The sequence below is a fragment of the Myripristis murdjan genome, chromosome 8 (genome assembly GCF_902150065.1).
Source record: "Myripristis murdjan chromosome 8, fMyrMur1.1, whole genome shotgun sequence".
NCBI lineage: Eukaryota > Metazoa > Chordata > Actinopteri > Holocentriformes > Holocentridae > Myripristis > Myripristis murdjan.
The window spans coordinates 2,510,979-2,535,960 of record NC_043987.1 but is presented as its reverse complement, the minus strand read 5'-3'; the positions used below and the strand labels follow the sequence as shown (position 1 = coordinate 2,535,960).

The window sequence follows — 24,982 nt, the reverse complement described above, 5'->3', positions numbered from 1 at the left end:
AAAAAAAAAAAAAAAAAGATATATCACTTCCTCCACTCTCTGGTGTATATGACAGTAATGGTGTGATCTTCCTCGCTAACCAACATTTTGGTTAGCTGGGGGGAAGTCTACCTCAATTGCAGGAGGCTAACAGTTAGCATCTGGCTGCAGCAGCCAGTATCCAGCACTTAGTAACAATGAGAGGAACATAGCACCACTACTGTCCTACACAACAACTGGGGGGAAGAGAAATAACAGAATATTTTAAAAATGGGTCCCTTTCCCTTTAGTCAGGGAGATTGCTGGTTCCCACCCAACAATTATGCCTTTTTGTTTTCTATTCATGTTTTCATGTAATTTAGCCTTTTTCATTTGCTAATGTCTGTTCGTCCACGCACAGGCCGTCAAGCTGGATGACTGCTTTGTACGGAGGGAACCATTAGGAGTTGTTTTAATCATTGGGGCATGGAACTACCCGTTCCAACTTATTCTCATACCGCTGATTGGAGCCATCGCTGCAGGTATCATCCACTCCCATCTCACTCTCAGGGCAAACTGGATACGGAATTCATGTTGATACTGCACCAGAGAAGAATGCCATATGCCACGGGGGTCAAACTGGTGCCATGGAGGGCTGAGAGGCTGCAGGTTTTCATTCCAACCGAAAACTCCACCAGGTGATTTCACTGATCACCCCACCTCCAAGCAGAGAGACGGGACTAATCAGTGAAATCACCTGGTGCAGCCTCTTGGCCCTCCATGCCATATGCAGTGCAAATAGAGTGTGACTCACAGAGCAGTATGGGTACATTATCATGTCCCAAGAGACCACAGTGCTGAGGAGTATTTTTATTTTTTATTTGTATAGGATGAGCATTTGTTCATCCTGTAGTAGAAGAATTCTACTGCTGTTTGTCAAAGTATAAAGATTATTCTTATTATTGTTCATGGTAACAGGCATGTAGTCACAGATATACCAAAGGTTCATAGAAACAGATGAACCTGACACTGATTTTTCCCAGTGTGAGAAATGGAGGTTACACGTAGCCACTGTCAAATAAACTCAGCAGCGTAATTACTGGTGTATTTACAGGAAACTGTGTGATTGTCAAGCCATCAGAAGTCAGTGCGGCTACTGAGAGTTTGATCGCAGAGCTCATCCCCAAATACCTGTCTCAGGTAAAGAATGCAGGTTTATTTTCTTTGCAAGATGTTTGTGTCCTGTTTTTCTTAGACCTACTCATCTCCCGAGTGAGTTTAATGTTTTTCTGATGTTTTACGCTTTTTGTGTTTCTGTTGAAATACCCGAGAAAAGCCCTAAACGTGATGTTCTTTTTAAATTGGAATATCACTCAGTTTATAAATCAGGGCTTGAATCTGTGATGTCATCAAAATGGTCAGTAGAAAATCCTCAAACAGTGACATTTTAATCTAAAACATTTTGCTTCGCTCATTTAAATAAAAAAAAAAAACATTTTGCTTCTCTTTATCTGATTGATACGGCACAATAGCGATTCAACCTAACATCAGTTCATAAATAGCGTCTCTAAACAGTCTGGAAAGTCTTTGAAATCCTCTGGCATAAAGGAAGGTTGTTTTTTTTTTTAGGAATAAGTATAATTGAATAGCTAGCACAAATAGTGATAGCCATTACGGTTGAGGACACAAACAAAAGAGTGCCACCTACTGAAACTCAAAAATTCATCGCATGATATGGTACTGTAAGTTCCAACTTGAGGGCTTGAGATGTTAACTCAATGACCAGAGATTCAGCTTTTTGGATATAACAATTGACGCTCAATTGCCATTGTAGGACTGCTACACAGTCGTTTGTGGAGGAGCAGAGGAGACAAAGGCGCTTCTGGAGAATCGATTTGACCACATCTTCTACACGGGTAAAGGCCTCCTGGAGACATCAGATGCCAAATTACTCACTCTCCATTCCAAATGCAGATTTACATTTATGTACCATAGCTCATGATACTGATCTGCAGACCAAAATGTCAAAGTCTTTGTCTCATCTTCCTTGTCTTGGTCTTGTTTTGGTCTTGGATGTTTATCTTGAATATTTTATTCTTGCCTTAAGCTGTGTTAGAGTATTTGCTGTTCCATATGAGTGTAAAAGATCCCCGTCCTTCCGTGTCCTGAGAATGAGAGCTTCATTGGAAGTGTTCCTCTCTAAAATGAACGAGGTCGATATAGGAAAAAAAAACAAATTTTGAGCTGAAAAAAATGTTTTGAAGGAAGCACAAGAACAGGAGGATCTTTTACACTTCTGGGGGAAGCAAATACGACTGTGTGTAAGAATCCAAACTATCACTCTAAAGTTGGCTAGTACATTCTTGGCTGAATGGAAGCCGCATCTATTGCAAATTTATTTTTATGTGAGTCTGCATTTGGTTGTATTTCCATACTTTGCTAAAAGGTTTTCCATGAAAAGTCACATACCACGTGATCCAAATCTATAAGCTTTTCAGTGTTACATGATTCAGTATGGTACCTTGAATATTAAGGATGGAATCTGATTCAGTTGATGATACTTGGGTGTGCCGATTTGCCATTCTGTAATTCTTGTGATCTTGTAAGCACTGTTATCTGATTCTATGCAATTTTGTTCCAAAAGAATCCACCCCGTTGTGTTCAAGCAAGTGTCATTTTGGAACAGTAGCTGTTGCACCTCTTGATTTCTCCGAGCCCTCGTTGCAGGTTCCCAGGCTGTAGCACGCAGCATCCTGCAGGCAGCCTCCATCCACTTGACCCCAGTCACTTTGGAATTGGGTGGCAAGTGTCCATGCCTCATCTACGGCCGGGTGAACATCGCTGCTGCTGCCCGCCGCTTGGTATGGTCCAAGTTTTTCAACACCGGCCAGAGCTGTGTTGCACCAGACTATGTTCTGTGCACACGGGACGTCCGTGATGCCCTGCTGCCTTTTCTGCGTGAGACCCTGGAGGAGTTTTACAGCAAGGAGCCTCAGACGAATCTAGACCTGGGCCGCATTGTGACCGATCGTCACTGGACCCGTTTGATGGATCTGCTACACAAGTCCCGGGGCAAGGTGGTTCTGGGAGGGGAGAGCCATCAGGAGGAGAAGTATATAGGTGCGTTAGAAAACTAAGAAACAGAGGCATCAATGTAGAATTTGGACTGTGCTGTGTTTTTTAGTGAGCATGCACTATTAAGACACTGTGTAATATATAATATTCTTTCAGTCTAAGTAATGTGTTTGGGCTGAAGAAGAAAAAATCCACCCATCATTGAAGCATGAGACTTCCTTGTTTGGTACTGCAAGGAATGTATAAAGAAAGAGAGCACAATTGGAGCGTGGATACCTGCTCTCAGGCTCGGGTCGGGTTCAAACAAAAATATGTGACCTGATCCGCACCCTAGGCACAATATGTCTTAGTGATAACGTGCCAAATTTGCCCTGGTGCCACTTTCATGTCAGTGATATTGAAGTCAATGGGAGGGGAATGGAAAACCTCACTATTAACCACTTTCCGTCTGCCACTTCAAAACACACTTTGCATAATGCAGACTGGTGATCTCTGTCCAGTGTGCACGTTAGTTGTCCTTGTTACTGGTCTCAGAACATCAGGAGTCTGTCCAGCAGCTGCATGACACCTCAAGCCATTAGCCAACATTAACAAAACAATGCTAATGTTCACCACACGCAAGTTTAAAATGTACAGTCCCATACATCAAATATGAGCTAGTTAGTGGACCAGGTTAGTGCACCAACACCTGGCTGCTGCACCAACCTGTTAATAAGACATAAACAGAGAGGTGGCAACCCCATCCAACCCACTGACATATTGTCCCTTCCTTCTTTATATGTTCCTTGGTCTGGTGGGGAAAAAGGCTACATGATATTGACAAAATTTCATACTTTGATATTTATGCCAAATATCTCCAACGATACAATATGACTATGGGTTTACACTTATTTGAAATTGTAAGTGCCGCAACAGTGAAAATTGAGTGTTCTTCAAAAAACAGCATGATAATTTCAACTGGATGTAGAAAATGCAGTTACTTCACAGTAACAGTAAGTATTATATTGATCAGAACAGACCAATCAGTGTCTCAGGCTTACCCTAACCCTAAATTTGATACTGTCCATATTGTTTCCTTTTGAGAGATTAACATCACGCAGGTTCTATCTAGATAACAATGTGATAACCATATATTGCTAAGCCCTATTGGGAAATCTTCAGGGCACACAATGTGACAAGTCATAACTGGAAAATGTGTCTTTTTCAAAGACAAATATTTAAGGTATCAAGTTACCTCAAAAGAAGACATTTTCCCTTTTTGAGGAAAAAAACTGTACCATACCAAACTTGTATGGTACTTGTATGGTATGATTGTATAAAGATTTTTACAGACCTAAGTTGGCAAACATGATAGTGATGTCAGTTAAATACTGACAATGATGTCATCACCAATAACTGATGAATTAAGCAGTCGTTTAGTATTAGTGAGGTATGCAAGTTAGCAAACGTTGTTATTCATCTGTAATTATTCCAAGATCATTTCGAAGCGTTCATGTAATATAAAACAACAACAGCAAAAAAGCCTAGAGTGATTCCTGTTCACAATGGTGGATTTCCAATTCCAAAAATGCAGAGTTGCTACATGTGAGCTTGTTGAGACAGTTCTTTGCAGGTTGTCATGGAGAGAACAAAGTTCTCAAGAAAGTAAGTCCAGAGACGCCTCCTTAAAGTTTGAGCCGGGACATGTGCTCTGTGTTGCTCATGCAGTCAAGGACATGTCACAGCTAATTTCCCAGTTTAAAGTGGCTCTGGGTTGTACACTGTAGCGCTGCTGTGTCATTCTTGCAGTGGATCTTTGTTCTTCGTATTCGATCTCAACAGTCAGTGTGTCCTTTGCTGGCAAGTAAACATCTGTTATCTTTTTGTGTCCTCTGTTCCTGTGTTATTTTGTTTTGGATCATGCTTTGGCGGTAAGGTATTGCATAAAAAGTACCAAGTACACAAGATCAGTGCATATAGAGGAAGAACCAAGGTGTCTCATTGAATTTCATTTGGCGAGATTTGTCCTGTATTGCTTTACAGCACAAAACAGGAAGCTGTTCCTCCTAAACCACCTTTAGAGTTTAAGGCAGTGGAAAGGCTGATAGGCTGATGGAAAAATCACTGTCAACATGTTTGGCATGTTTTGGGCTTCTTGAGGAGGACAGAGAGTTGCAGGGGGCCCAAGAGGAACTGGTGTTGATGGAAGATGCAGTCTTCATCTTAACAAACCTTTGCCCCAACAATACCACTGGTGTGAAATAGAAGGTACCAGTTAGAGCTGTACAATCCTAACAAAACAAATAATACAGTTATTTTGTGTAATATTGCTGTAGCAATATAAATTGCAATCAAACATCCAGACAGATTATTTTTAAGCAAACAAACACTTTGAGCATGTTAATGCAGATGCCCCACTGGGGAAGTGTGTATGCATTCCAGGTGTTTAAAGATTCCTTCAGAAAATTTCATTGCAATTCAAGAGAACCCTTTTGAGATATCAGTGTCTAATATGAATGTAATATGTATGTTAGTGTGTAGAAGAAAGGTCATGGGGTCACCAAAATTGACAGATTTCATCTTCTAGGCAACATGAATATCACCAAATTCAGTCCACCAAATAGATTGGGAGATATGTCCCAAAGTAATAATGATACAAATAAAACCCTGGGCTGATGTTGCTTATTTTTTCTGTATTTGAATATGATTTAAAATTTGTTGTACAAGATGCAGTTTGATGATAACAGAACTTGAGTCCCATGTTCAGGAGTCTGTTCTGAGAATTCATCACTTTGATTAAGTGATGCAGCCTCTTGCAATTTGGAAATAGAAGTAGTTCATCCTTCTTTTGGTTTCTTGTCTTTACCATGATTTCATTTGTAATTATACCAAAGAGTAACTGATTTTCCATCAATGTATTACTGTTTGAAAATGTGTCACAAAGCACCTTTTCACTGAAACCTGTTCCTCTGTAACTTTGTTCTCACACCAGCTCCCACAGTGTTGGTGGATGTGGAGGAAGATGATGTTCTGATGGAGGAGGAGATTTTTGGCCCTATCCTGCCCATCCTCACTGTTGAGTCTCTGGAAGAAGGCATCGACTTCATCAACCGCAAAGAGAAACCGTTGGCCCTCTACGTTTTCTCTGAAGAATCCTCTGTGAGAGGCAGACGTCATTTGAATATAAACAGTTGATGAAACTTGCATTGTAACTTTGATGCAGACATTTTCTTTCACTTCTTTTAAAGGTAGTGAACACGGTGATGGAGAAGACCAGTAGTGGAGGCTTCTGCTCTAATGATGGGATGGTCCACATGACTCTTCCAACCCTGCCCTTTGGAGGCGTAGGTATGTGTCACCCTGGTCCGTTATGTTTTCTGCTCTACACCCCTATGTCATATCATCATCTGAGCTGATATGTCCCTCCTTTCTCACATCTTATTCCAATAAGCATAACGCTACAATTGGGGAGGTACAGGTTAAAATGATATTGTACGCATCAACTCAACATGTTATAAAAACAATCCAACCCTAACTGTAAGACGAACCGAGGCTCGTCTGGGGGTTCTTGGACGCTGAACACGCCAATTTTTTTTCTGTGTTTCTACGATGTTCTGTTCCTGAGAAAGGGGTTCTGGTCGCGGCCCATGGGCCAGTTCTTCCTGCTGGATTATATAAAACATTCTTGTACACTTGCATGGAACCTTAATGTCATCACCTGTTTTTACCCTGTTTTTCATTTCAAAATGGCTGCAGTTCTCTTGCTTTCCAGTAAACTCAGACCTAACCATCCATCACCCTACAGGGGCCAGTGGTTGGGGCAGCTACCACGGCCGCTGGACCTTCGAGACCTTCAGCCACCGGCGGGCCTGCATGCTGCGAGGCTGGGCGCTGGAGAGGCTCAACGTCCTGCGCTACCCACCTTATACAGACAACAACCTGAGCTTGCTGTGCTGGACCGCCTCCGCCAAGAAATCCTGGCCCAGCTGCTCCGTCATGTGATGCAGGCAAGGTGTGGAGAAGTGGAGCCTAAACGCTCCATGTGTGTTTGTAAGAATGAATCACTTTGAGATGATGTCCACATGTTGTTTTTGCATTTAGTGTCTCTGTATGTGCCCGTGTGTCTCAGTTTTTTAGCCACTGTCAGTGCTATTGCTTCAGTCTTCACACTATTCATCTTAGAGGCTGATCTCTGTGATTATAGCTCTTTTAAATGTTATTTTATATATATATATCACTATATATCACTATTACTGATACTTATTTTGTATCTCCAGGTTTGTTTCAACTGGGCCAAATTTCTCACTTTCTCACTTTTTCTTGAGTTGGTCTTTTATTCAGGGTGAAAGCAGGTTTTGTTTGCACATATTTTATATCTGCATCTGGAGCAAAATATTTTAACAAATTTGACCTATTAAATCATTGTAATTCTTTTTATACAACAGATGTACTTTTTTTTTTCCTATTAATGCTTTTCATAAAATACTGAAATTAAAATTAGAAATCTTAAATATGTTTTTGGTTGTCACAGTGGCTTGTGTAACCATCTACATTGTGTTGTGCTGTGAAGAAGAGACTCCTTTGATGCTGATACTGAGAAATAAAATTGAATTGTACATTGAAGTGTGTGTGTGTGTGTGTGTGTGTGTGTGTGTGTATACAGCTATATGGTATGGTAGGTATATAGGTGTGTGTGTGTGTGTGTGTGTGTGTGTGTGTCCCCACCATTGTGTGACAAAATAGGCAGCTGTTTATTTTAATACCTAAAGTGGGCAAAAACACAACACAAACACACAAACTTTTTTCTGCAAACAAATTGCAAACAGTGCAAGCCATCTGTCCATATTCCACATTCATAACACTGACATGGATTCTCTCCTGTATGTATTCTTCTAAGTCACTTTTATCAAATCAAATCAATCTTTATTTATATAGCGTCAAATCACAACAGAAGTTATCTCATGACGCTTTACAGGTAGAGCAGGTAAAGACCACGCTCTACAAATTATAGAACACCTTTTATGAACATCAAAACATCAAGTCATTCTTAATTCCTTAACCATTTTTGTTAGAACAGTGTGACACACCTGAAATGCACTATGAAATGCAAGGCATTGGACCAAGTATTGATAGATGCACCTGTGGTTGCTAGGTGACATAACATTTGTACAGTGAGCAATGAGTTTCATCAGCTCTGTGTCAATGTGCTGCTCCTTATAGTCCAGTGGTTTCCAATCTTCTCGCTCTTCTCGCCTGTCATCTTGAGCCTCACACTGGACCAAGTCTGGAGCAAATGCACTACACATCCAGCGATCTTCACGTCTAGTTTTGCTGGGTTTTGGTCTGGGTTCAGATGCATGCAGATGGTGTTGCGGCTCATTGTCAGTATCAGCCATGCTTTCCTTGTCACTGTCAGTGGCATCCCAGCTCTGTTGATCAGATTCTGGTGTATCAGATGGACAGTAATCTTCGTTACTTTGATCTTCAGCACTTAGTTGTTCTATATCAGGATCAGGTCCTGGCCTGGGCTCCTCATGGTCACCACTAGGTCCTGGCCTAGGCTCTCCACATTCATCAGTGTCAATCCAATACTAGGTCCTTACCATGACTGTCAACACTTTTACGACGCTGACGTTTGTGCCCACGTCCTCTGGAACCCACAGAGTGACGTCTACTAGGTCCTGGCTCATAATCAGCATCAACACTTTTACCACCCACGACCTCTGGATCTCTGCACAGGTTCACTAATGCAAACATCACTGCTCTGCTGATGAGCATCATCTCCATCGATTGCAGGATCATGAAGATCAGACAAATCTTCCACCTCAGAGTCTCCTACTATTGCATTCAGCAGGCTTTCTGCTCTTGACAGAGTCATGTGCCCTGGAAATGAATCGCATAAGAATAAAAAAGCGTTTTTTTTTTTTTTTTTTTTTTTTTTACACAGGTTCACTTTGTCCTCATACAGGTACGAGTAAGTTTAGCAGCATCATACCTAGTTACAATTGTTAAAATTTGTCAAAATGTTATGCCATTTCAAGCAACCGATACTAATAAGCACAAATACACAAGTTTAACCAAAAAATTGGAAGAGGTTTTGTACCTTGCCCACTTTTGTTTAGGGACTGACCATAGAAGCATTTTGCTGATATTCCCGCCATCTTGTTTTCTTACTTTTTTGTGTTGTGCTTCTGTTACCTTGAGATGAAGTGTCCCTGAATGTGTACAAAAGGTCTAAGTTGAGTAGCAGTAAGTATTATGGTGCAGGGAGGCCAAAATGCAATGTCCCCACATGCGGACGCTGGGTCTCAGGAGGTTCAATTTAGGTCAAGCTCATTCTGCAGTCCCTTTTTGAAATGCAATAAACAATTCACTGATTCTTGAGAATTTGGATAAATCATGTCCCACTAAGAAAAATGCTATTTCTGCTGGAAATTTACAACATTTTAATGAATAAAAAGAATCAAGGGCATAATCAGGGGGTCTTTTGCACATTTGTAAGGTTCTTTTATAGGTTTATTTTTAATTGGTATTAATTTAATGATCATATGTTGGCCCATGGCCTACAAAACCAGTTGTCCTCGGATAGGAGATAATCACTTCAACATGATTAAAACAACAAAAAGTAATAATTTCATTGAATAATATCTTTACCACATGAAAGAGTACATCATAATATGTATTAAAAACTACAAATGATGGGTTTTGAACAATATTTACTATTATTTTGTGGTTGCTCAAAATGTGTCCCAGATATTCGTCACCACCGTCAGATATTTATTTAAAAAATAATAATAAAAAAACTACAAGGTCAGTTACATTCCTGAGGATCCCTTTTCAAACCTTCAGCTCTACTGCATGCTTCAAGACCGCTCAGGCTCCTGGAAGTTTGCTATTTTCTCTTAAATCTCTTCATATTTTTGGACACTGCTACTGTCACAACCATAAATTGTCAACACTGTCACTTCTGTATAAAAAATATTAAATTCGATTATGGAATAAATGCATATTTTTAAGAAGAGGTCTGATGCAGGTAGCAACAGGGGGGAAACAAGCTGGCTAATGTGAACAACTCATGCTTATCATGTGAAAGAGCAGGTTTTTGTCACCACCGTCAGACGTCACCACCGTCAGGTTTTCTGTGTGACGGTGATGACTGAAGTCTGAAAAATGCTTAGAACAGAGCTCAGGATTGTTATTTTTTGTACCAAATAGTTAAATAAAGCTGTTAAGCAAGAAGCCATTGACTTGAGTGGTATAAATTTTGGAAATGTATGTTTTAATGAGGCGACTGCCACCACCATCAGATTAGTGTCACCACCGTCAGAGGCAGTTATATTTGTTTTAAATGAATATGCTTACAATATGTCTCTTTGGTGCTGTTGAGTTATTAAAGTAATAGTCCCTTTAATACAAAAATATGTTTTTCAAATAAAAAAAAAAACATTACCGTGACAGTGTTGACAAAAACAAAGTAGCCTAATAACTGGAAAAACCTATTTTATGAAAAAAAATGCAAAATGAGGAGGTTGCACCGGTACATTGCTGAACAGCCAAGACCTTGGCCTATAATGATATACCTTCAGATTTTCTAATTTAACACACTTTTTTTTCCAAAATTAAAACCTGTTTTATCCAAATTCCCAAGAATCAGTGAATTACTACTGGGTCATTTTATCAGTAATACACTGCACAATGTGAATTACACTCCCACACATAAGACTACTCAAGATAAATAAGAGGCGGTACATAGTTTGAGAATTTTGGTCAACATGATGAAATTTATTAAAAATAGGAATATTCCAAAGCAGATCAGTCTGTTTCTCTGCTCCAATAACTTCAACAGTGTCTTCCCTGCAAGCAGGTGCTGAGTAGGATGTGTTTGTCGTCTTAACAGGCTTCCTGCCCCCACATTAATCTAAAGAAGTGATTTTTATTTTTTTGTGCCATGCATTCACACTGTGAGCAGCACAGTCCACGCCAGCAGTCCATTCATGTGTTACAGGGCTGAACAACCAGACGGACCGGGTGGTGTGTGGACGGTCGGCTTGTTAGCTGGTAAAAGTCATCTGATTCCCCCACTTCCTTGTTAGATGAGAAGTTTGTTACAGGCATTCTGCACTTCCCAGTTCTCGGCAACTTTTATTTGAAAGACTGAAAGAATAAATTTCTTAAAACAATGCATGGAGAATCTGCATCGAGGATTTTAAGCCAGGCCGAAGACATTTAGTTAGTAAACTCATCAAAACAGTGTAACAGTGTGAAAGCCACAACCACAGCAGTGAACACATTTGCTTGTTCAACATTCTGTCTACATATTTGAAATCAGAGCTTGTTCCACATCCCACAGCAACACATCAAAACAGTTGCTTGCAGTGTGAATGCACTACAGTTTTATCAATAAGGCTGTACACAACAACAGACTGACCTAACATGAAGGTGCTTCATTTTCTGAGGGCTGTGAACAAAAGCCTGGGTGCTGCCTGTGTGTGTGGAGAGTGCACCATTGTTGCAGGGTAACATGAGGTCACAAGGAAGCCGCTTAAAACAACTGAAATACATCATAAAGACTCCATCTGGAAACCAGGTCGCTTCAGGCAGAAAATCCTGAAGGCCCATTTGCAGATCTCTGAAGGCTCTCCTAAAGTTCATGGCTCAGGTTTGTATGAGGAGGGGGGGTGGCTCCCAGGGGAGGCCTGCTCCGGCGCTGAAGACTCCGGGGTTGGGGCGGGGCTGGACGCTGCTGGCGGCTCTTTCTGCACCAGCTCGGGTTCATCCTGGCCTGCCTGGGGTGGGTGGACCAGGACCCGGTCAATGATACCAAAATCCTGGGCCTCCATGGGGCTCATGTAGCGGTCCCTCTCCATGACGCTCTCTGAAAGACAGGAGAGGAGAGGAGAAACGAGCGCTCTGTTACTCTCCTTCCTGGGGCCGGATTCTCCAAAGGTTCTTAAGATTAAATTTCTTCTTAAGTTCCACTTTTTTTCTTAAGTTTGGGTTTAAGAAGAATCTTAAGATATTTTGTTTGTGAATTCGAAAATATCTTAAGATTCTTCCAAACAAAAGATCTTAAGAATGTTCTCAACTTTATTCTTAAGATTTTTCTTAAGAATAAATGGGATTCTTGAAAGAAATTATCTTACTATTTTTCTTAAATAGTATCGTAACTTTAAGACAGGTAAAGGTCGTCTTAAGTAACCACATGCTGTGTGAAGGTAAGCTATTTTTCAAACATCTTTGATTCATTTAGAGCCAAATTTGATTATATAACACAGATTAATACCTTAATAATTTGACATTGTATATGTTAACATAGTGGTAATCGTTATCTAAACTGTAATTCAGCCTAATATCTAAACCAGTATTTAGACACATATAGGCACATGTATTGTTTCTGAGTCTATATGAGGACATTTTGTTTAGCCACCAGTCACCATTCATGTGTCAATTATATTTAGATTCCATTAACTAATAGGTTAGTAATATCGTCGCTGTCCAATACAAAGTATGTATCTCAATTTTTGAGAAAACACTTTATAACATCAAATCAAAGTTGAGACTATAATGGATATTGTTTTGTTGTATTTTAGATGGAACTGCTGTGGGTTGCAGCTAGAGGCTGTTTGTTTCCATAAAGGTAGATAGTTGAGAAGTTCATAAGTGGAAAAAATTAAGAAGTTCTTAAGATAATGTGCAGTTCTTAAGAAAATAATGGGGAATAGCACTTGAGAACATTCTTATGAACTTCTCATTTTTTTACGAAACGTCTTAAGTTATTATTAGATTATTAGTAAGAACATTTTGGAGAATCTGGCCCCTGGTTCCCACGAGTCTGCAGGTGTTCATTCCAGCGAATCAGCACAGCAGCAGAGTTCACTGATTGGTTTGGTTTTTTATCAGCAGCTGGACTGAGTCACTGTGCTTACATACACTATATTACCAAAAGTATTCGCTCACCTGCCTTTACTCATACTATGAACTGAAGTGCCATCCCATTCCTAACCCATAGAGTTCAATATGATGTCGGTCCACCTTTTGCAGCTATTACAGCTTCAACTCTTCTGGGAAGACTGTCCACAAGGTTGAGGAGAGTGTTTATAGGAATTTTTGACCATTCTTCCAAAAGTGCATTGGTGAGGTCACACACTGATGTTGGTCGAGAAGGCCTGGCTCTCAGTCTCCGCTCTAATTCATCCCAAAGGTGTTCTATCGGGTTCAGGTCAGGACTCTGTGCAGGCCAGTCAAGTTCATCCACACCAGACTCTGTCATCCATGTCTTTATGGACCTTGCTTTGTGCACTGGTGCACAGTCATGTTGGAAGAGGAAGGGGCCCGCTCCAAACTGTTCCCACAAGGTTGGGAGCATGGAATTGTCCAAAATGTTTTGGTATCCTGAAGCATTCAAAGTTCCTTTCACTGGAACTAAGGGGCCAAGCCCAGCTCCTGAAAAACAACCCCACACCATAATTCCTCCTCCACCAAATTTCACAGTCGGCACAAAGCAGTCTGAAATGTACCGTTCTCCTGGCAACCTCCAAACCCAGACTCGTCCATCAGATTGCCAGATGGAAAAGCGTGATTCATCACTCCAGAGAACGCGTCTCCACTGCTCTAGAGGCCAGTGGCGGCGTGCTTTACACCATTGCATCCGACGCTTTGCATTGCACTTGGTGATGTGTGGCTTGGCTGCAGCTGCTCGGCCATGGAAACCCATTCCATGAAGCTCTCTGCGTACTGTACTTGGGCTAATCTGAAGGTCACATGAAGTTTGTAGCTCTGTAGCAATTGACTGTGCAGAAAGTCGGCGACCTCTTTGCACTATGCGCTTCAGCATCCGCTGACCCCTCTCCGTCACTTTACGTGGCCTACCACTTCGTGGCTGAGTTGCTGTTGTTCCCAAACGCTTCCATTTTGTTATAATAGAGCTGACAGTTGACTGTGGAATATTTAGGAGCGAGGAAATTTCACGACTGGATTTGTTGCACAGGTGGCATCCTATGACAGTTCCACGCTGGAATTCACTGAGCTCCTGAGAGCGGCCCATTCTTTCACAAATGTCTTGTTTCACAGTCTGCATGCCTGAGTGCTTGATTTTATACACCTGTGGCCAGGCCAAGTGATTAGGACACCTGATTCTGATCATTTGAATGGGTGAGCGAATACTTTTGGTAATATAGTGTATAAATTAGTAGTTGGGTTATTCACCAGGTAGGTATCTGAATTCTCAAATGCCATGTAAGGGAGGACACTGCTTTCCATAACTGGGGTAAGAGCTTAAGAGACATATGGTTAGCAGAGGTACTTTTCTTCTGGATTTTTCTGCCATGTAAACGTTTATTCACACGTCTGAGTGGCTCTTTACATGTGCATGTCCAGGAAAAGACAAAGTGACAGGGTAAAGTCAATATCTGCCACTGCACAACGCTCAGGAGAGGAAAAACTGTTCTACATGGTCGCTGAGGAATGCTCAACTATTTTATGTCAGAGTTGCACCTGATGAAAACATCTGCTGTAACATCTGCCTGTCAACAGCTGCATGACAAGTTCATCAAAACAAAAATAAACCAAAATATCTGTTGAGGGACATTTTTTTTAAATGTTTTTCAAATTTGAAGTTGCTGGGTGGCAGAGGACATCTAGACGCAAGTCACAGGAGTCATTTCCAGTTAGTAAAGAATGGCGTAGTATGTTGAATTTGCATCATATTCATTGCTAAAATAGTATAATATGAAGATTAGTATACAGTTGTCCCTCGCTATAACGCGGTTCATCTTTCGCGGCCTCGCAGTTTTGTGGATTTTTTTTAGTGCAATTTTGCATGTTTTTTTTTTTTTTTTTAAACAGCGCATTGTGTTCTGCGTCCTGATTGGCTAAGGGACTGTAGACCATTGTCCGTGTCTCCTGTACAGTACAGAATGCGTTCATTCTATAATACTGGACATATTTTTCTACGAAGGTTTGAACTTTGAGAGTTTAAACAAGAGAGAAAAGTGAGGAAATGTTAATGCCTGTCTGAGAAAAGTGTATAAAGTGTGTAGTGAGGGGTTTTATAGCCTTAAAACATCTAGAATAATTGTAAAAAATAAAGCTGACTACTTTGCGGATTTCGCCTATTGCGGGTTATTTTTAGAACGTAACTCCCGCGATAAACGAGGGACCACTGTACTATATGTGCTGTTTAGTGTTTGTCACTGACAAGCAGCATGACCCTGTGAAGGCTGTGGCATCTGCTCTGCAAACTCTCCTCAGCATGAGAACCCTTTTTGAAGTTAGTGAGCAGCCTACCGATGGTTTCCAGTGACTGTCCCGTGTGTTTGGCGTAGATGTTGTTGATCTGCCTCTTCAGTTTCAGGATCTCCTCAGCCTGGATGGCAATGTCGGTGGCTTGGCCCTGGACACACAGCACTTCACACGTCATTTGACTGTTTCAGCAACTATTGGATAGTACATACTCAAGCATTTTTAAGTACTTTCTACCTCACTGAATACCACAGTTATAACGTCAAGTCTACTGACTGAAACAATCTATGTATTCCATCCCTTTCAAAAATGTTTTAGCCACAGGCCATCGTGACCAAAGAGTCTGCAGCGTGTCATTCCAACCAACCACTAGAGCAGCAGTAATGATGAGAGGAAGACAGCACCACTACTGTCTAACACAACAGCTGGCAGGTGAAATAAAACACTTTTTTTTCAAAATGGGCAAACCTATCCCTTTAGGGCCTCACATTTGAAATAATTGAAGACTTTTTCAGACTTTGAAGGGCCCTTACCCTAGCTCCCCCTGAAGGCTGGTGCACCATGATGCGGGCGTTGGGGAGTGAATGCCTCATTCCCGTCGTCCCCGCTGCCAGCAGCAAGCTGCCCATGCTGGCTGCCTGGCCAACGCACCAGGTGGAGATGGGATTAAGGATGTACTGCATAGTGTCGTAGATGGCCAGGCCGGCTGTTACCACACCACCTGGTGGGGGTGAGCGGGTGGATGGAGGGAAAATAAAGAGGTGGAAGCAAAGGGAGGGGAGAAGATGAGTGTTTCCTCTAAGAACTGTGCACCTCAAAGAGCATTTAGCATGCATGGCTTCCTATGTGGCTGCCACCTCGTGCATCCTTCACTCACCGGGACTGTTGATGTACATGTGGATGGGCTTGTTGTTGCTTTCCGACTGCAGAAAGAGCAGCTGGGCAATGACTAGACTGGCTACTGAGTCATCAATCTGAAGAATGGAAGCAGGTGAAAAAAAGACATACTTGAGAACATGTATGTATATTAACCAAAAAAAAAAAAAAAACAGACCCAAGTCAAGATACATTTTAAAAGGACCATCCTAGTGATTTTGCATGTTTAGTATATCTACAAACTGTACAAATTACTCCTCCCTTTTCTCCAGCCATTGGTTTCCATTCATTTCACTATGATATGAAAATGAACTTTCAGAGACTTCAAACTTTCTTCTCTCCAGTACTCCATCACCATAATAAAGTCTTCCACTTTAGTTTTCCTAAAAGCAGCAGCACTGTTTGGTGACTTTAAATTCACAGAATGAAATGCTCCCTCTGCCAGAAAATAGTCCCCTGAGGAAACGTTTGCTCTCCCCAGCCAATTATCAGTTGTGTGGTTTATGAAGGTTGACGACTTTGTTAGCCACAGAAGCAGAACATTATAAGGTGGCTGTTTCAACCAAAAACTCAAATTGGAAAATGGAGGGGTTTTGATTGTATGTTGTGAAATCTTTAGTGGCACTGCATGATTTGCACAATGACTTGTTGCAATATAAAATGTGGGTAAATTGTAGTAAACGGGCAAAACATTCAAAATCACAGGTATGGTCTTTTTGAGATTTCAGAACATACTTACAGGACCCATTACACAAATAATTCTCTCCCTCAGGAGTCGAGAATATATGTCATACGCCCGCTCTCCTCTCCCCTGAGAAACAAAGGAAGAATTTTAGAATCTGTAAGAATGCTGACAAAACAACTTCCCTGTAGCGCTCCAGCTGTCAGAGTCAGGAGGCAGCAGGCCTCATCACTGACAAACATTAAGCTTCTTGTGTTTTTTTCCAAACAGACTGGAAACATATACTGCATCACTTCCTGACTGACAGAGGAAAGATCTACCTGACCAGCGCTGCGTTCCAATACTCATACTACCATACTATTTAGTGGGGGAAAAAAAAGAATTAGCATGCATATTTCATCCTAAACTACATACTTTGTAAGGGCAGCTGCAGTACATACTAAAAGTAAAAAGTATAAGTATGCGATTTGGAACGCAGGGCAGGTGTTTAAAGCAGCAAAGCTACAAGCTCTCACAACCTGGGCACTGAAGCGCTACCGAGTCACATTAATCGAAGACAAAGAGTTATTTATATGAAAATGTTGGGCATTATGACTTTAAATTTTGATGTGTCACTTCCTGTGCATGGAGAACATTTTCCATCAGTGACCAAAACCGAAGCCTGAATGTCTTTTGGTCAACAGGATGAAACTACAAAAATGATCTTGCGGCAAATGTAGGTTTACCTCCACCAACAGAGGTGGACAGGGGGTACTGTTTTCACCCCATTCCACGTTTGTTGATCTGTCAGCAGCATATCTCCAAGAAGCTCTCAACAGTTTTGAGCTGATTAACTTTACATGCTGACTGGTCACACTGGGGCGTGGCTGTGGGCATGGCCTGTCACAACAAGGTGCATGGTTTCCAAACTGATTAAAAGCATGAAAACCAAGAACTGACAACAGTTTAATTTAGTCAACTATGTGACGCAGAAATGGCATCTGTTGAGAACTGCCTAGTGCAGGTGGAGGTCGACATGTTTCTGGTCAGGGGGGACTCCTGCACAGAGCCGCTTCATCAGGATGAAGAGATCTGGCTGTTGGAACAAAGCTCACTGTCTGCTCCACCACGATGGGGATAAGTGGACTCCTCAGGACCGAGCTGTGCTGGATGGACCTGCTGCATTTCAGCGCCGCCCCTCCCACCTGCAGGACCCTCTGACAAAGAGACAGGGAGAGGCATGGAAGGACAAGGACATGTGCAAGTTAGCTGGTATTACTGGGGGTGGGAAAAAAATTCAATACAGTATTGTATTGCAAAATTTTGTGTGGCAATAACTTATTGATACACGGACGCCAGGAAACAACAGTGTATCACCAAGAATCAACGCGACATTCCCGACAGGTAACCCGAGCCAACCTGAGAGCATCGTAAGCGAGCCCGACCACAGCCTGAGATTTTACTTGTCCTTCATCACTAGGTTACATGTACCACCTGAAACAGCCTTTCATGTTGCCTTCAGCATCACCACAGAAACTCCAGCACTATACAGGAAGTTGCCCAGAGCAGACAGTTGGTCCATCATTTATTTATTTCCCACCAGAGTTTCACTAAAATAACACCAACACGACTAAACCCGGCCCTAATCTCAACATAATTTCTAAATATTTTTATAATTTCTAAATGTTTGTCTGAACACAGCCCACCTGACGGGTCCCAGCGGGCTCGGGTCGGGTATCCACAATCTAGTTCTCAAATGCGAGTACACATACCCCTAGTGGTACACTGGAGTACTGCAGGGGCTATGTGAGAACTTTATTATTATTATTTTTTTAAATGTTAGTTTAAAGAATATCAGTCATGAATAATTCCTAAAATAATCAGCCTGTGGTATAATAAATTCAATAAAAAATGTAAATGTAAGTTTGATAAGGCACATTTCATATTCAGTTTTCCTGAAGGTGTCAGATGTGTGTGTGTTTGACAACAGAATGTGCTCAGTATCAGGTTGTTGACAGGTGCAGCTGGACTCTCGCTACCACCAGTAGTTTTTGGTTTGTTTTTGACAACCTCTGAGATAAAACTAATGTTGACTGATGCCGGGGACATTATTTACCACAATATATATCATTGCGATACTCGGGACATTGCACAACCTTTAAAATGGCAATGGTGTCATATGGTGACTACAGTATAGTGATAATATAGCGCGGTCCTACATTAGCCTGCTTTAGCTGTGACGGGCTACAACACACCCACAGGGTTTTGTAAGGCCGGCCTGCCCCTTGTCCCCCAGCCTCTCTCTCTCTCACACACACACACACACACACACACACACACACACACACACACACACACACACACACACACACACACACACACACACACACGCCAGCTGACCCTGACGGTACACTGGTGCTGGTCCACTTGTGTCTCCATGAGGACAGTGTGTCCACACCGTGTCCAGCTCTACAGCTCCGTGGACCTGCCTCAGGTAGTCCGCCAGCAGCTGCTCGGTTACACAAGCAGCCGCCACACTGAGCAGCACACAGCCTCAGCCCGAGCTCCTCTGAGGCCGCCGCACCGACACCGCGTCTCTCATAATACGTGTGTGTGTGTGTGTGTGGGTGTTTGTGTGTCCTGCTGCCAGAGCCACAGGACGCTGCTGTGTCTGCTGCTGGACTCGCTACTCACCCGCAGAAGCATCTTGTAGTCTTGTAGTATGAGTTTCCCCTCTGCCTGACCCCTACTAGCACCGGAAACTATTCCAATTTCTTCTTCGTGTTCTCCCTCCGGTGTTTTTGACGGGCGGCAAACAGCTTTAGGTGCAGTACCGCCACCTTGTGAGCTGGAGTGTGGGTGACAGTATGTGACCAAAAAAACAAACAAACACAAAAACACAAAAAAAAAACCCTAAACTAAAAAAAAACTATGCATACCCTGTGAGAGTAATAAAAAATAAAATGTATATTAGTATAATTTCCATGTGGCAGTTCTTCATGTGGCATTATGTAGAGAATGTATCGCTATACATAATTATATACAGTATGTATGTGTGTGTGTGTGCCTGTCTAGGTGAACATCTATATATAAATATATTAAATATATAATCAATCAATCAATCAAACTTTATTTATATAGCGTCAAATCACAACAGAAGTTATCTCATGACGCTTTACAGGTAGAGCAGGTAAGGACCACGCTCTACAAATTATAGTAGAGAAACAAGAAACCCAACAGATTCCCTCCTGAGCATGCTCTTGGCGACAGTGGCAAGGTAAAACTCCCCTTTAACGGGAAGAACCCTCAAGTAGAACCAGACTCAGGGTGGATGGTCATCTACCTCGACCGGTTGGGTGGGAGGGGAGAGAGAGAGACAAGGAGACAGAGACAGGGAGATAGGGACAAACTGGGACAGCAGACAACAGCAGAAACAGCAGGGTATCCTGAACAGGTAATCTAGATGGAAGTGACACGCAGCATCTAGCCATCTCATCTGCAGCTGGATGACCTTCCAGGATGAGCAGGACAGCTTGACCTAGACAAGACACAAAAAGCACAACGAAAGCAAAGGGGCAGTGGACTCTGGAATAAGCATGTAAAATGATAGATGATGATGATTCATTATTAGTTGGTTCTCTTCTTTTATGTTGTGTTTTGTTATTGTTAAGTCCCTTTGTCTTTGTCCTTTTCTATAAATGTAAATGGATTAACTGGTGTATATTTATTATATATTATGTCCATAGTTATTATCATTGTTATTATTGTTGTTGTTGTTGTTGTTGTTGTTGTTGTTGTTGTTGTTGCTGCTGCTGCTGCTGCTGCTGCTGGTAGTAGTGATAGTAGTAGTTGCAGTATTATTGTTATTATTATTATCATCATCATCATCATCATCATTATGATGATAGCTATTGATAGCAGTAATTCTCAAGAAGCAGGATAAGTTTATCAATTATTTGTGCAGGGAGTAGGGGTGGGATTACATAACTTTTAACTTCTTCCCACTCCTTTTTGAACATACTTTTCATTGTCTGTTGTTATTCTTGTTGTTTTTGTTTTGTTAATGTTCAAAATAAACTTTTCAAATCAAATCAAATCAATTTAAGGATAAAATACTAGCATAGCCAACAATATATTAAATATACAATATCACATAGGCTAATATACAGTATATATACTGTATGATGAGGTAAGGAAAGAGTAGCCTTTATATATTTTGAGAGAATTACTAAACTAGAATATACAATAAATCAAATCAAATCAAATAAATAAAAGTCAAATAAATAAATCAATAATATATTTAATGGTATATAAAAATGGATAAAAATGTCCTTATTTAGCCTGCTGCTGTGTCCTGTCCCTGTGCTTGAGTTCACACATCCTGCCACACGTCCTGGTCTCTGTCCACTGTGTTTTATCAGCTGATGTTTTGTCTGCAGAGCTCTTCACCATGCTGCCCTGGAATCTGAACCCACCAGTTTGTCCTCCTCCGCCCACAATAACAACAAAAACAACAACAACAACAACAACTATATAGCAACTGATTGTCAGTTAGAGAGGTTTCCCTCTGCTATGTCCCAGCCATGTCCTGTCTTTTCCGCAGCACGCCACACTCTGCTCAAAGTCCACAGAGGAGACGCTGAATACACTGCACACTCATTACTCACTGCTGTCTCATTTGGGCCAAAGTGCTTGTGTCTTTTTACTTCCTTCCTTCCTTCCTTCCTTCTTTCTTTCTTTCTTTTTTGTCTTGTCCTTTTTCTGACATGGCTGTAAAAACCTGTTCAGTAAGGTGATGCCACAGAAATGGAATTGGATTAGTTGTAGAATAAAACTGCTATTACTGCTACCACTACTACCACTACTACTCCTAATATTACTACTACTAGTAGTAGTAGTAGTAGTAGTAGTACTACTGCTACTGTTACTCCTCCTCCTACTAGGCCTTCTACCACTACTACTCCTAATACTACCACTACTACCACTACTAGTATCACTACCAATACCACCACCACCACTACTACTACTACTACTACTACTACTACTATACTACTGCTATCACCAGTACTACTAAGAGCTGGCAGGCCAGGCAGCAGTCCCACACTTGTGTCCAGCAGCCTCAATCAGCGGCTGCTCTCTCAGGTGTGACGGCGCGGCAGGCCGCTGGAGACCAGTGCGTCAGTGCGTCAGTGCGTCAACGTCAACAGGTGAGTCCAGGTAGCGCCTGGTTACCCGGAAGATAGGAGAACAAAAACATACGACACCATTTACAGGTAAGCACCCAGCTATTGGGACCGACGCATGAATAATATGCATTTCAACTAATGACTTGTGCTCTTTTTGGTTAAATGTAACTTTGTCGTTATAAACCTGTGACAGATCGTGTTGTTATCTCGGTAACTCTTTATAACACAGCCAGTGATTTAAATATCATTTCCCGACATGTACCGTGTCATTTCCCGCTTCTTAATGTGCTGTTTCCTCCTCTGTAGCAGTAGGCTTACATATAGGCTAAAGTACTACTTAACTGTAGCTACAGCGGAAGAATACCAGACAACAAGCAACAAGGGAGAACAACAGGGCCTTTTAGAGGAAATGACAAACAGGTTATATTATCCTGTTAGTCAGCCTCATATTGTCTGTGGGCTCAGTGTGAGCCCAGTAGGGAAAAGTGGGTAAACATCAAATTAACATGATGTGTTTTCAATGTCCTGGACACATTTAACACACATCGGTGGTACATGACATATTAGAAATATCAACACTTCACACACATTTGTTTTAGTTGTTTCTGGATGACATTTGGGAACTACACCATATCACATAAACTTGGGTAACAATTTGTGCTATAATCATTTTCTGGAGTTTTGAATCAGTGCGAAAGGGTGTAGATTTCCTCTCCAGCCAAACACTGAAATCAAACCATGTTGCCTGTTGGGTCCAGACGCCATGCTGTCCAGACCCACTGATCCAATGTGTTCTGCACTGTGTGTGTTCCTCCAGCCATGGAGCAGAGGAACCTTGGAGAGGAGGTTGAGAATCAGTTCAACGATGTGCTCTCCAGACTGCAGTCCAAGGCCGCCTTCCGCTCCGACTGGGACAAAGCCTCTTTTGCGGTCTTCTTCATCTTTGTCGGTAGGTGAAGATGATGGAGCCAGACAGCAGAAGCCCACAGGGATGCTGTGCAGGGGCGGATCTAGACAAATATTCATGGGGTGGCAAGAGGGTGGCATGGAGACTTTAAGGGGTGGCAGAAATATCTATGCTAATTTAATACCAAACGATCCCATATATCAATATTTTCTTGGAAAACCCCCAAATGAGGATATTTTAACTCAAAAACATTCCATTATTGTGGTACACGAGTAAAGCATTGAATAGAAAACCAAAAGGTGGCATTAGAAATATATATTTTTATTTATTTATTTATTCATTTATCAACCCCTTAAATAGTAGGAGTGTCATCTTTTGCTGAATTTACTTGCACTCGGACATTTGAGTCTCGTAACAGAGAGTTTCCGAACAGCCACAATTAAAAAATAAATAAATAAACTGTCTGAAATTGGGGTGGCAACTAGGGTGGCAAGGCATTTTTCTAGGGGGGCAGCTGCCACCCCCTAGAACTGCCTATGATGCTGTGATGTCTGTGGCTCATCACCTCACAAAGCAGCAGTGGGCCAGTCAGTGCTGCCCACCTCTGATGTGAGGGAGGCTAACACCACTCAGAAGGCAGTGGAGCACAACAGCAGAGCCACTGCTGTGTGCTCATGCTGGGGCGTAAGCACACAATAAATCACAGCAAAACAATCAAGTGGTAGCCTCATCAAAATCTCCTGTCATAATCACTGTTTTATGTAAACAATAAGCATGAAGAGGCAGGACAACAGTGCCACACCTGTTTGACCTACTTGCTTTTTAAAGGGATACTTCATCTATTTTGAGAAATGTGATATTATTTCACTTCCCCCCAGCTGTTCTATAGGACAGTAGTGGTGCTATGTTCCTCTCATTGTTACTGAGTGCTGGATACTGGCTGGATGCTCCAAATGCTAACTGTTAGCCTCCTGCCACTGAGCTGGACTTCCCCCCAGCTAACAGTCTGCAACATAACCGCCCAGCACCAGCGACCAGCACAGAGAGCTCAGACCACACAATAGCTCTTTTTTCAACCATTTCAGGCAGTAAAAATGTGCTTCACATGGTCAAACTCAAACTGTGTGTATTTAATAATTTGACTGGATTAAGGGAGTTGTTGGAAGGGAGTTAAGAATGTTAAGAATGTTAGCTGGGGGAAGTCCAGCTTGGTTCGTTGGTCTGGCTTTCAGTGGACAGTTGCAGCGTCTCAGGCTTTTCACCCTGACAACAATTCAATTCTGAGGGGAATCACTGAATACTCATGCCCTGAATAGTGTTGCTCTGTGTGTTGTGTGTGTGTGTGTGTGTGTGTCAGGTATGGTTCTACTGCTGCTGATCCTGGTTCTCATCCGCTGCTGTTGCTGCTGCTGCTGTGATGAGAAGGTAATCACACATAAACAGCCTGAGAAATTCTTTCTAGGAGATATTTTAAACCTTCATTTAGCAACAGCAGTGTCTCTTGAACAAAAGACTGTTTTTGTGGAAAATAATTGCCTCACGCTGTCTATTTTTAATTTTTTTTTTTTTTTTTTACAGCCCCGAAGACAGAAAGTTGGAATAGAGAACATGGCTCTGGAGCACTGACAGCTGACTCAAAGTAATTTGATTTCTACAAGCAACTGACAAAGAATCAGCTAGATTTTGTCTTCTAGAAGCAGTGCCCAGTGCTTTTTATCCATGTGCCAAAGTGCTTTGCATTTACACACAACTGCATCAGAATAAGTGCTTTCACTCTGGTTGAGAATGAAGGTTTTTTTTTTTTCCCTGACCCAATTTGCCACCTAATTGTGGAAATCAGAGCCATGTGATGTTGTCGACATGCAATTCTGTATGTTCATTTCCAAGACGCCACCAATGAGGAACTGGAGTCAGCTGATTGGAGAGTTTTAACCACAACAACACTGATTTCTGCTTCAGATTTGATTTCTTTGGAAACTGGGGTAACATCACTCTCTTCCTTTGCTTTTCAAAAGGCTTTTAACATGAAGAATGAAGTTTGTACATACTGTTCTATTAAAATGGAAACTTTACCAATGACATTTTCTCATGTATGTCAAT

At 41.7% G+C, this 24,982-nt stretch overlaps 3 protein-coding genes across 10 annotated transcripts in view; 2 read left to right on the top strand and 1 right to left on the bottom strand.

Moving 5' to 3' along the window:
- The window catches only part of aldh3b1 (aldehyde dehydrogenase 3 family, member B1), a 12,125-nt gene extending 4,490 nt beyond the window's left edge, over positions 1 to 7,635 (top strand). For 2 of the 3 annotated variants that reach the window (XM_030058602.1, XM_030058603.1), the window contains exons 4-10: positions 380 to 500; positions 1,073 to 1,158; positions 1,793 to 1,874; positions 2,686 to 3,078; positions 6,005 to 6,171; positions 6,261 to 6,360; positions 6,818 to 7,635. In XM_030058602.1, coding sequence (XP_029914462.1) covers positions 380 to 500; positions 1,073 to 1,158; positions 1,793 to 1,874; positions 2,686 to 3,078; positions 6,005 to 6,171; positions 6,261 to 6,360; positions 6,818 to 7,014 — 1,146 coding nt within the window. In that variant the 3' untranslated portion in view covers positions 7,015 to 7,635. The remainder of the gene's footprint in view (positions 1 to 379; positions 501 to 1,072; positions 1,159 to 1,792; positions 1,875 to 2,685; positions 3,079 to 6,004; positions 6,172 to 6,260; positions 6,361 to 6,817) is intronic. The other variant, XM_030058604.1, reaches the window with a different exon arrangement.
- On the top strand, positions 4,714 to 24,982 carry smim22 (small integral membrane protein 22). Of its 6 annotated transcripts, XM_030058612.1 has the most exons (6): positions 4,714 to 4,725; positions 5,768 to 5,773; positions 22,036 to 22,062; positions 22,793 to 22,924; positions 24,240 to 24,307; positions 24,461 to 24,982. In XM_030058612.1, the coding sequence occupies exons 4-6, from the start codon at positions 22,795 to 22,797 to the stop codon at positions 24,506 to 24,508; spliced, it is 246 nt and encodes an 81-aa protein (XP_029914472.1). In that variant the 5' UTR covers positions 4,714 to 4,725; positions 5,768 to 5,773; positions 22,036 to 22,062; positions 22,793 to 22,794; the 3' UTR covers positions 24,509 to 24,982. The 6 variants fall into 6 exon arrangements, with proteins under 6 accessions (XP_029914472.1, XP_029914475.1, XP_029914470.1 ...); XM_030058615.1 differs by lacking the exons at positions 4,714 to 4,725; positions 5,768 to 5,773; positions 22,036 to 22,062 and adding an exon at positions 21,873 to 21,996; XM_030058610.1 differs by lacking the exons at positions 4,714 to 4,725; positions 5,768 to 5,773 and having other exon boundaries at positions 21,938 to 22,062; positions 24,461 to 24,981.
- Positions 10,766 to 19,584, bottom strand: clpp (caseinolytic mitochondrial matrix peptidase proteolytic subunit). The gene is made up of 7 exons (XM_030058608.1): positions 19,484 to 19,584; positions 17,905 to 18,006; positions 16,868 to 16,939; positions 16,130 to 16,226; positions 15,786 to 15,973; positions 15,298 to 15,403; positions 10,766 to 11,887 (listed from the first exon to the last, which is right to left on the bottom strand). The coding sequence occupies exons 1-7, from the start codon at positions 19,493 to 19,495 to the stop codon at positions 11,661 to 11,663; spliced, it is 804 nt and encodes a 267-aa protein (XP_029914468.1). The 5' UTR covers positions 19,496 to 19,584; the 3' UTR covers positions 10,766 to 11,660.

What these genes read in the sequence shown, in the direction of transcription:
- smim22 (XM_030058609.1), top strand. Translation starts at nt 22,385, where the DNA reads ATGACAAACAGGTTATATTATCCTGTTAGTCAGCCTCATATTGTCTGT. An exon ending in TGTGAGCCCAGTAGGGAAAA is followed by an intron (nt 22,461 to 22,792) that starts GTGGGTAAACAT and finishes GTGTTCCTCCAG; the next exon opens with CCATGGAGCAGAGGAACCTT. An exon ending in GCTGCTGCTGTGATGAGAAG is followed by an intron (nt 24,308 to 24,460) that starts GTAATCACACAT and finishes TTTTTTTTACAG; the next exon opens with CCCCGAAGACAGAAAGTTGG.
- clpp (XM_030058608.1), bottom strand. An exon ending in AGCCTTCAGGGGGAGCTAGG is followed by an intron (nt 15,404 to 15,785) that starts GTAAGGGCCCTT and finishes CTGTGTGTCCAG; the next exon opens with GGCCAAGCCACCGACATTGC. An exon ending in ACAGTCACTGGAAACCATCG is followed by an intron (nt 11,888 to 15,297) that starts GTAGGCTGCTCA and finishes CCTGTCTTTCAG; the next exon opens with AGAGCGTCATGGAGAGGGAC.